General features: G+C 35.1%; 2 protein-coding genes across 4 annotated transcripts in view; one reads left to right on the forward strand and one right to left on the reverse strand.

Annotated features, from left to right (window-relative positions):
* The window catches only part of ylpm1 (YLP motif containing 1), a 30,363-nt gene extending 23,559 nt beyond the window's left edge, over positions 1-6,804 (forward strand). For 2 of the 3 annotated variants that reach the window (XM_042503066.1, XM_042503067.1), the window contains exons 20-21: positions 35-213; positions 692-1,000. In XM_042503066.1, the coding sequence (XP_042359000.1) occupies positions 35-181 (147 nt within the window). In that variant the 3' untranslated portion in view covers positions 182-213; positions 692-1,000. Of the gene's footprint in view, positions 1-34; positions 214-691; positions 1,001-6,730 lie in introns of those variants that run through there. The other variant, XM_042503068.1, reaches the window with a different exon arrangement.
* LOC121955219 (prospero homeobox protein 1-like) lies at positions 3,618-10,072 on the reverse strand. Its single transcript, XM_042503069.1, is given in 6 exon segments — positions 3,618-3,785; positions 6,663-6,857; positions 7,892-7,951; positions 7,953-7,994; positions 8,790-9,058; positions 9,061-10,072. Coding segments are annotated over 6 exon segments (1,746 nt in total).
* Between the last annotated feature and the right edge of the window lie 1,935 nt (positions 10,073-12,007).

The raw sequence follows: 12,007 nt of genomic DNA on the forward strand, positions 1-12,007 counted from the left end.
TGACGCAACACCCTTTTTTTTTTTTTTTGTCAAGGTTCGATGGGCTGATCTCGAAGAGCAGAAGGAAGCAGATCGAAAACGCGCTATTGGCTTTGTGGTGGGTCAAACGGACTGGGAGAGAATAACAGACGAGAGCGGACAGCTGGCACAAAGAGCTCTTAACCGTACCAAGTATTTTTAAGAAGATATCTCCTTTTTTTCCTTCATGTAAAGGTATGTATGCTCCTCTTCTTCTGTACGTTAGGATTAGTGTAGGTGTTACTGTTGGCTGTCAGCAGTTACTGATCAGATCTGTGTTTTAAATAAAATTGGTGACTAGTGTCACATTTGAAATATTTTCATACTAATACACTTTTAATCATTTGATGTTTTTCTTGAATGCGAGCTCACCCTTGTTCAGCAAGCCATTTCTTCTAAATGGCTTGTCTTTTTAATATCCGCGCTTAAGTGCAATAAATAGTGAATAAAATGTTTTTTCAAAATGCTAAGTTTGATTGTGATCACATTTTAAAAAACGCCTGTAATGACTTCTGTAATGACACAAATACAGTATAAAGGGATTGCTATCATGATGTCTGAATATACCTGAATTCATTGGGAAAGAATTTTCATGGCAGATTAAAATTTACCTTGATCACAAACAAATATGTCTTCGGCCAAAGGATCAATAACATTTTTTTTCTTTCTGCAGGTTTCCAGACTGTGAAAACACTGAAGCTTACTTGTGGTGAAATAAGAGGCTCATCGACCGATAGTTATAAAATTCTTTGTTATTTCATTGATAAGGATGCAGTATATGTTTTGTTTCTTATTATTTTTAAACAGGCCCTATGGTTATTCACTGACCAGTTTGTAGTTTATAAATTTGTGCTTTTTCTGGTCATGCATTCTGTTTTCAGTCATGTCTCCCGCTGTTTTCTACTCTTTATGCTTCTGTACTGTTTACCTGTAGCACTGTTTCTGTGCCCATGCATTAAACACAATAAAATATTTCACAAAATTACAGTAAGCTGGGGAGTCTTTCTTGCATTCAGGCTTACAGCCTGAAGTGTGTTTGCCTGCACAACAGTTAAGAGGAATGTGCTAGAAATAAATCAGTGAAGCTTTTTTAAGCCAATGTGACATTTTTTAAAGGGTAGGTTGTGTATTTTTTTTATCATGGAGCCAATTTTCCTATGTTTTTGTGTGTAGGTGACTATCAAGAACAATGTTTTTTGAAATTGGTCAAATTTTTAGCAACAGTTCTGGCAGGCTGCAAAGTAGCTACATCGTCAGTGTACGTCCATCAAAAGTGCTTGTTTTGCCAGACAGGCTCATATTATTATTCTAAGTATCTGAGAACATTATGGAAAGGATCCCTGGAAAGATAGACCTTACTGTTAAACCAAAAACCCACCAGGCGTCTAGGCACTAAATAAGGTTGAAAAATATAAAACTTGCCCTTTAAGGAGGACTGTTAACAGGTTTAACACTGTGAATGGTTAAATGAGGAGAATGAAAGAAAGAGAGTAAATGCTGATGTGAAATGTGTGTCGTGGAGCATTTTCATGAAGAAAATTTACATGACTCACTGCACTTACACAAATTTTAGTTTAAAACGTTCTTTAATTTATGGCATCTGAACCCCCAGTTTTACACCTCTGTGGCCCCCAGTCCCTTGATGGTGGCACATTTTGTCCTTATCTTAGTTTTTTGTCAATTAAATAATGTGAAATATACAATATTGTGAGAAAATTGCACTCGAGAACAAGGTGCCAATTTTAAGAACCCTTGTAGTTTGAAATAAGGCTGTTTTTGTGAGAAAAATGCATGTGTTTTTTTGGGGGGGGGGGCTGAATGGGTTTGAGTGTCAGAAAATGAAATGTTATAGAAGTTCATGATTGTAGGGCTGAAATGAACCACTGTACTCCGTGTTTATCACACGCAGGTTTGGTAGCTTCAAGGGTTTGTCAAGAACTCTGAAAGATGCGAGGTTGTCATGGTGAATGAAAGGGAAGTAAAGTGAGCGATACTGGGGACATCGGGGCTCAAGTGAATACATCCTTGTTAAGTCAAGCCTACGGTGGCTTTTCATGACAAAAATGATGTGTTTAGTTTTATCTTCTTTCTTTTTCTAAAAAAATCTTGCCATTGTTTTGAAGCATTTTTACTTTCAAAGTAGATACAAAAATTAACCTGTACCACATTCAGCTGATTATTAGTTTACGTGATCTGCACATTACCAAAGCCTGAAATTAACCATTACATTAATTTAACTGAGGAAGAACAGTCCAAATGAAGTGAAGAAGGGACTGATGGATGCGTTGCTCGCAGCTGTACAATTCAATTTTATACATTTTCAGTTATTTAAAAAAATAATCAATATGCTGGTAAATGTTGATACTGTGGAAACTCCCCAAACTAAGTAAATGAATGGGTAATGCTGGATATTAGCAGAGATGTACACTTTACTGTCAGACTGTGGTTGTTTGCCTGTTTGTCGGGAGGCAGATCACTGCTGCTTATGTTAGGAGGACAGTTTGCAGCTCTACTTCTCAATTACTCTCAATTACAACATGTATTTCATGTATTCTTCGCAGTGTTTGGGGTTTAGATTTTTTTGACAACGATTCTTAAAAAAAGAAAAAGGCGCCATGCTCCCTTTAACACATCTGTATACTAACAAAATTATTTTTAAGCCATTATTTAATGTTAACAAGGTTGCATGATGTTGCTTTAATATTCTAGAACTTGCCTGTTTGACTTTTTTTCTGACTCACCGTTGACAGCAAGTTCATTAAAAACAAAATAGTGCATATGTAGTTTTTTTGCATTGCTTTTGAGTTTTTTCAGTAATTTAAGTCATGCTGACAGTCAGGGCTAAAATGTCAGCAGGTGTGTTCAGTTTTTAATATGAATTTTATATTTACAACCTTTGCACGTGTGAAACAAAGGGTCCAAAATTTTCACCCATGAGGAATTTTCTGATGGATTATCGACGCCTTTACGGGAGTAACTGAAGACAAAACAAGGATCAATGAAGACCAAACACACAGAAGCACTGATGAAGACCTGTTTGATTTGTCCTTCGACAGCCAGCCACAGTGGATGGATGGATCCTCATGGTAAGTATGGACGAGACACAGAAACGCTGCTATTTTTAACAACAGAGAAACATCATTTACTGATTCATTTCAGAATTCATGTAATTTCTATTGTACAGTATATCTCTTGTACATACATACAGACTGATAATAATGAACATATGCTGAATATTAAACTTTTTTTTCTTATGTGGTGTGGACATTGTTTTGTTCTAAAAGATGTTTTCTGTATTTCTGTATTTCACGGATAAAACTGACTCACAATCAAAAAAATATGTGTTATTGCTATATAATATGGTTAATATAGCAGAATAATATTGTGTCAAACTACCTCACCATGCAACAATAACAGATGCCTTTGATGAACTCAGACATCAGTCTGCCCTACTGGAGATGTGCAGCCATGTACATCACTGATCTATTTGATATTATAGCATGCTCTTCATTTAAATCTAATAGTTTGCTAATCAAGGCACGAGTAAGTCCACATTGTGACAATGACCACTGTGGCACCTGATGTCTCCTGGTTGGTTCTCATCCAGAGCGTTGGCTTTTAAATTCAGCTGGTACGTCACTGTCCAGTTTACAGATCACCTTGTAGATCGCTTTCTTCCATGATGGATCTCGATCCTTTCCCATTGAAACAGAAATGTAAAACTCTCTCAGTGTAATCTCAGCAACTTCCAGGAATCTGTCAGGAACCTGTGAAGATTAGAAACATTAAGACCCTTTACAAACATCATGTTTATGTTACTTAATCAGAATCAGGCTCAGAAAATGAAGGTAAGTAACAAGACAATTTTTTAGTAAAGGCAGTACAATTATTAAAGAACAATATTTAACTAGTTGAAATTATTAACAAAAGAACTACAGTACTCACAGCAGCAGCCTACACCTGACTCTGCTTTTATTTTTATTTAATGTGAACCTTCAGTGGGTCTTTTCTGTTTTCATGTACTTTGATATCTATACAGATGTATCTTGTAACTATTATATTTTTTATTTCAAGCAGTACAGGAGGTGGTTGTGTCAACAGCATTGTGTCTCCAGGTTAAAAGTTGCTCTCAAATGTACAGTCAGCTTCACAAATACCCTCAAGCACAGGAGACACTGCGTCAGTGTGGTGCAGTAATGTTACATAATTCTCATCTTTCTATTATTTAAACCTTCACAGAAAGGTACAACTCAGCTGCAATCAAACTGTTTTTAAATTAATCTTATTTAGCACCAAATTCTTCAAATATCCCTACCCATGAAATTACGATCCTTACTGAAAACTAGAGCCTGACTTGGTTTTTAAGGCCAATATTTAAAAAAATACAACAATGGCATATATATATATATATATATATATATATATATATATATATATATCACACACACACAAACACACACACACACACACACACATATATATACATTGTCATGCTAATAATCAATTATTAGTGGAAAAGAAATAAGATTAAAAATCAGAAATATGAGAATTCACACCATAATAGTTTAGCTAATTCAGAAAAACTAAAAAAAAATAATCTCAAGTGAATACATTGCACCTCTTTAAGTATTAAATTAGTATTAGCTATTTTAAAGTTAAGACTATAACTTGGATGGATGGACTATAATGACCCTGTGGCATTTATAAATATCAGACTCTAATGAGTCATTTATTAAATCTTGAGCACACATTTGTGCTCCCCAGAGGATGGACCCTTTCTATGTTCGATATTTGATGTGCTCAGTTTTGGACACAGGTTATGACAGAATTTGGCAAATATTCTACAGTTTGCTGAGGCCTTATCTCCCACCTCAAGACAATTTTTTTTAATTTTGAGCACCTCCACCAACCTTTAAATGGATAATGGAGTATTTTTAACCTGGGCCTCATTTTGGAACAACAGCTTTTGACTGTCTGAAAGAGCTGTGGCCACAGCATCATACATGGAAACAACAGACTTTCATTCCAACTCTCAAATTAGCTTTTACTGTTTAAGTTGTGTGAAGACCTGTTTGAAACAAAGAGGACAGCTAGTGTTTGCACTCTCTGCATGTTTGAATTCAGCTCCCACACGCAAAACCACTGCTGGGTGTGTTCATGTGTGCAATCTATTAAACAGTTTGAAATTGACAGTGATAATCCTGAGTTGAACCTGAGACATGAACTAAAGTAAAAAGGAGTTTACTCTCTTTGGTGTTCTGGAATTTTTGGTGCTTCACCCAGAGTATAATCACATAATTGTCATTTTTACTACATTTTGAATCCTATCCAAAATTGCACGTCTCCAAAAAGTCTCTTAAAAGCCCTATAAAGTATTGAAAGTTTTATATTTCATTTATAAAGTCTTAAATATTTTCACTTTGCCGCTGCAGGCAGTCTGATAAAATGAGTCAAATAGAATTTAGAATTTTGTAAAATTTACTGATAGAATGTTTTCAATCTAATTGCAGGCTGTCTGGAGATGTTATTCACAAACAAACTAAAAGATTTAAACTCCTAAGGGGGATATTTCGTCCTTTTGTGGTGCTCAGTGACTGATAAATTGTTGATTTTAGCAAAAGAACTTGTATATATTTAAAATATTACTCCATTCATCTGTGGGTTTTTTTCATATCCAGGTCCAATTTAATTAAAACATAATTAATTAATTCTGTCTGTGTCATTAGGAACTATTGCTATAAGCTGCTGGGAACTATTTTAGTTCCCTAATGAGTAGGCCATATCATCACTACTAATTTTCTGTCATCCTTTTGTACTTTTTTCAGTATAATGATAAAACAGGTTTTAAACAGCATTCTGTGTGGTATTAAAAATGCCTTTTAAAGTTTTAAATTTAACCTAGTGTACCTGCGGAAAACTTGTTCAAACACTTGAGTCAGTGTCAAAGTGAATCCTTTCAATATGTGTTATAAGTTTTGCCTGTTGGAGTGTAAAATACATGCCATACCATATGTATTTGTAATAATAAGTTAAAATTTACAAGCTCCTGGGTCATCTCCAAGTCAACATTAGAAATAAGGTCACTGTTTAATTTCCATATAGTGGATTTAATTTCAAAAGTGGGTGTTTTGTAAGAATAATTAAATGTTAAAACTGAATATAAATACCAATTTTAATAAGTTGGATACATTTTAAAAAATTAGCCACCTAGCAACCCAATTAATTTCTGTGGTTTATGCATCATGTTTGAATCATCTGCATGCATTAATGCATCTAATGTTGCCAATAGTAGACACAAGATGCAGGAACTTTGCCTAAATCGAAGCATGCCTTTAAACTATTATGTTTGTTTTTTAGCGTCTGTACTTAAGCAGTTCACATGTATAGTCTTGTAAAGCCACTATAATCTATACCAGTTATAATGAGAAGCAGTGAAATGAATTAAGCTTTGAGACTACAGAGAAATATGAAGTGCAACACACACACACACACACACACACACACACACACACACAATCACATCTCACAACAGTGAATGGTTTTGGACTGCACATAATGAAAAATTCTGTTTGATCTCAGTCAGATATCAGCAGAATTTTGTCCGTTGAGAGCACAATAAGGATGACAGTGTGGTGTCAGTTTACCTGGAAGTCGTTGGCTTTGTTGTAGTGCATGTTGAGAGCTCTGAAAAGTTCTGATTCTCTCCCCACAGTCAGACCTCTGACGTCCACCACTCCCTCTGCGAGAGCGTGCCGGGCAAACTTCTCCATCTGGATGTAGTAAAACTCCCTGAAGTTACTGAACCACTTGATGAGCTGAGAGGTGATGCAGCGTGTGAACTGAGGACGAAACGCAGCAACAGGTTAGTGAGACGATCAAAGTAGGCGAGTTAACATACTGTAATTGATTTGTCTGATTGTAAGAGTAAGGCTCCAAAACATATTTTACAGTATTAAAAATATGAAGCAAATAAAATGTGAATAAAATTTATTTTTATTTGTCACCATTTTTACATGATTTGCATTTCAAACAGAAATTCAATGGTGATTTAAAGTTGTTAATCTGGATCTGATCTGTTGACAAATAAAAAGCAAAAACTATTAACTTGTCTAATGGATTCTTTTCATAGGACTGGTTTGAGATCATGCCATACATTAAACCATATATGTTTTTAGACTGATAAAAAAATAAAATTGCAGCAATAAAATTGCAGCAACTTTTCCAAGATTGTACTGAATGCAGCACATCTAATTTTTTTCACATTAAAATAATGCAACTTTTTGGAAAAAAAAAATATAACCTATAAAAATGATGCGAATGTGTAAATATATGGTCTCACCTAAATGTGAATATTCGTTGGTTTCTTTACTCCTGTGACAGTAAACTAATTAGCTTTGGGCTGTGGACAAAACAAGATGTTAGGACACCATTTTGGGCTTTTGGAAACACTGGTCAACATTTTCTGCCATTTTCTGACGTTTTATTGACCAAATAAGTAGTTGATTAATCTGGAAAACAATCAATAGATTAATTGACAATTTGAATTTTTATTAGGTTCAACTCTAACGTGGGGCTCAATACTGTCATAATCTGCATGAAAGTTTTGGTTTTTTTAAAAAAGGCCTATTCAGTGGCAAATTAATTTTTATTTGGCAGCTTTCGTCCTCCATAGATTTCCCATACGAAAGCACAAAAAAAAAAAATCTATGATTTAATTCAAAATACATAAACTCCAAAATAGTGGTGAATGCTATCCACCTGTATTTTTTACAGTAAAATTAAGTCATGTTTTGTAAATATAACACATTAGACTGACACAAATGTGTAAAAGAATTGCACCCATGCTCAACATGTATTGCATGTATTTTCTCACCTGAACCTCGTGGAAACACATCTTCAGCACCAGCGAGCTCGGGTAGCGAGTGTAGAAAAAACATAAGCTTCGCTTTCTTCAGATGGTTAGTGGTCAGACCCTCCTAAACGCACCAGCGTTAAAGGTAAACACACTAAATACTAGACAAATTATTACAACTCGGACAAATACAGAGACTACAATTTTCTTTATCAACGTAGTTTTCTAGACATTTTTTCCCTTTAAAAAAGAAATCTAATAATTTTTTGAGTCTTGTTTGAGTCTGTAAAATGCAAAGATGTAGCCTTTTTAACCATTTGAAGTATCTGGTCAGACCCCTGGTCTGATTTCTGTCAAGAACAAAAGTAAAAAGGCAATTAGCAACTTTCCAAAAAAATTTAAAAAACCTAAAAAAGTGATACAAGTTACATACAATAATTTTAAATACATGACTGTAATAGTTATAATTGCAATTTTCTGGACATTTGCCCTTTCTCTTTTGATCATTTCTCTCTTCCTTTTCTTTTGCAGGTAATATCTCTTGCCATCATCTCCTAATTCTTGCAATCTGCCAAGTTGCTTTTTGCATTTTTTTGCATTATTTTAAGAGAAATCAAACCAATTTGCTCAGGTTTCAGAAGTTTTAAATGTCTGTGAAAGGTGAGTTTTCAAAGGGTTTTAAAGAGAAAGACAAGTATTGTGATAACGTTATTGACACAGTCTGGGTGGTTATTTGGATCCCTGAAAGCCAAAAGAAGACTAATTTCAGGTATGTAAAGGCAGCTGTTTGAGAAGCAACAATGAGGAAAGATATTTTCTGTCACTGCTGATTACTTCTTAAAGCCACAAGAAAACATAACAAAAGATTGAATAGAATTGAATCGAAGACTACATCTGCACAGAAGCTTGTAAAGGATACGTTCATCATGTACAGCTTGTTTTTAACCAGGCAATCTGATTCAATCTTGACATGAGGGAGACACAGGCTCTCCAACAGGATGGGATCCACCGACACAGTGGATCTGGAGTTGACCTTCGATCTCACCTTGACCGAATTCCAACGTGTGTCGAACTTTGCAACCTCAGAGCATTCAACATGTAAGCATCTGAGGGCATGATGACGGGCAGTGTTGTGATTCCTCTCAGACGTTTGATCTTCACGCAGAGCGGAGTCACAGCCGAAGGGGACGGAAGTTTGGGACGAGCTCTTGATCTGGACTGGAAGATCAACTTGTCAGCTCTTTCCAGTCGGGGCTTTTGCACCACCAGAGACAGAGCTTCTGTCTGAACATCTGGGACTTGCATTTCTGCATTCACACAACAGGATAATTTATCATCTTTACCAGCTGATGAGTTAGGAGGTGAACCAGTCTCTATGTTTCCCTCGTCATTTGGCGATGTGTGTAGGATCGGCATGCTTTTGAAAATAGAGTCAACACTCCTACTGACAGCTCTGGACAGTTCGTACTTCAAAACATCTGCCATCAGCTTTATCCGCTCAGGTTTGGATTGGAAGTAGTTCATCAGCTTCACCTTCTTCCATCCTTGATATTTTCTTGATCTGCCTTCAGACTCACTTAATGAATCTGTAAATGGAGATGTTTCAGAAGAATCGTTCTGGGTGGGATATTTCTCGTCCTTACTGCTGTCTGTTGTGTTGGTTACTCCAGTACTGAGTTGTCTAAGGTGATGTTGCACCTCAAGCTGCTTCCTTGTCACCATGAGCTCCTGATCTTGAATCTTTTCAATCTCCTGCATGCCGTCTGACTCCTGATTCATCCACACATCTGTGCAGTGCATACCAGGATAGCTGGTCATGCCTTTGATGATGTTTTCTACTCTGGCACGCTTTGCTTGATGGCCGCTGTTTAAGCTCCATTCATGGTGACTGCAAGAACTGGATGCAGGAGACGAGTGCTTTCTCGTGGGTAGATGTCCAGTGAAGCTGTTTCTGGACGGACTGAGCTCCAGCTGGCTGGAAGAGGTCAAACTTGAACCAGCATCACTGCTGCTGTAGTAAGAACTATCTGGTAGTATTTTTATGTCTCGTCTGTCTTTGTGTGAAGACACAGAAACACCTGACACTTCTGAATTTGACAGCATGGGGTCTGGTTGAACAGAGGAGAGATGATCTTCAGTACAGCCGTCAAGGTGAATGCTGCTGGAGGAATACATACCTTTGCTCCAAACACGTGGATTCATACTTTAGTTGGAAACACAAGACGGAGTTGGAAGCTGAAAAGAAAAAAACAAAAAACAAAAAAACATCAGCATTAATTATATAATGCGGGTGTTGTAAGAAATCTAAGATCAAATTCTTGGAATTCTTAGAGAAGTCACAGTAACAAACAAAAACTTTGTTTATTTGCACAAATGTGGATCTGAATTGCCTTGCAAATAAAATCAGAATAATATTCAGTATTTTTCTGGCTAATTATTTTATTCAAGTGACCTGAAATAAAAGTATTTCTAATAATTATAACAACAACAACAACAACAATAATAATAATAATAATAATAATAATAATAATAATAATAATAATAATAATAATAATAATAATAATAATAATAATGATAATAAATGTTATTTGTATAACACCTTTAAAAAAATGCAGTACAAAGTACTTTACAATAAGGGCATTGTAAGCACAGTGTTTCACATGAAAACCAAACTATATTTGGTATATCAATTTTTTTTTTTGTTTGTTTTTAAAACTAGCAGAGAGAGAATATTTTTCAAATATTTAAATTGTTTTCTCTGGAAGTAATTTTTAAATTTATTTATTTATTAGCGGTGCTATATTTAAATTTGAGACTTGATTCAAAGGTTGAGATGAACAACTTGCATTTCAGTTACATATGACAGAGTAAAACTAAAAAATGTAGCTCATAAAATACACATTTACATGCAGTGTTATAAAACCCACCTGTTGCCTGTTGAAAAGGACCCGATGAGGCTGCAGGTCTGGAGCTTGCAGCAGGAGGAGTGAGTCGGGTTCTTGTCGTGGTCCAGCTGAGAGCCCCTCTGAGAAACAGGAGGTGTGGTCAAATATGCCAACCTATCCAATCCTTACCCGCACATAATAACATTAAATATGTTATCTAAATTGGGCAAACCACTGTTAAATGGACCATATAAGGAATACTATTCAATTAGATCTATATTTTTTATAATTTTTTATGCTGAAAAGTGAAAAATTAGGGACTGTTCTTTATTTATCAGAACCCTCCCTAAAGCTAGGAATATTTTTTTCTTGCGCCTCCCTGAGTGACTTGGGGAAAATGCATGACCCTCCCTCCACTATAAATTAGTTGTTATTATTTTAAAACCATACCCTTTGATGATTGAAATTTAAAAGTTGAAGACGAAATCCTGGAGTTGAAAAAAAGGCTCAGATTTTTCATTTTTGTCATGCATACTGGTTGGGTAGTGCCAACACTTTATTTTTGGGGAAAATTTAAACAAGACATGTAGAATAAAGTTATATTGATGAAATATCACTACTTTAAACTCAGATTTATTATGTTTTTTTTCTGACAGAAGCGTTTGTCCCACATAATGTGTTCAAGGGCCATCAGAAATTTTAAAATTCAATGAATGTTTCTAACCCCCCACTGTTTTTAAAGTTTCTGACAAAATAAATGGTAAATAAATATAAAATAAATAAATGGTGTAGTTTTGGCGGTATGCATTCAGGGGCATTTAAAAAAAAAAAAAAAAAAAGGCAGTAAAATAAAATATGGCCATTTAAAGTTGGCCAAAATACCAAAATAAGACACTCAAACCCCAACCCTAACCCTAACCCTAACCCCTTACCTTCTTCTTTTCAAATTGTCAACTTTATTGAAGTCTTTGGATTAATTAAACATCATATGAAGAAAAAAATCCACCCTTAAATATGAAAAATAAAACCATCTTTAAAAAAACACACAAAAAACAACAACCAAACAACAGCAACAACATACATATCCCAAACATAACATAACAAAGCATATCATTGTTAATTACAAAAAGGTAAAATAAAATAAATATATGAGTCTTCCTACCCTAGCATGTTATAGGAACCTATTTCCACATTTATGTAATAAAAAAAAATATAGCCAAACATGATAAAAATTTCCCTTTGTTATCACTTT

This window comes from Plectropomus leopardus, chromosome 16 (genome assembly GCF_008729295.1).
Source record: "Plectropomus leopardus isolate mb chromosome 16, YSFRI_Pleo_2.0, whole genome shotgun sequence".
Lineage (NCBI taxonomy): Eukaryota > Metazoa > Chordata > Actinopteri > Perciformes > Serranidae > Plectropomus > Plectropomus leopardus.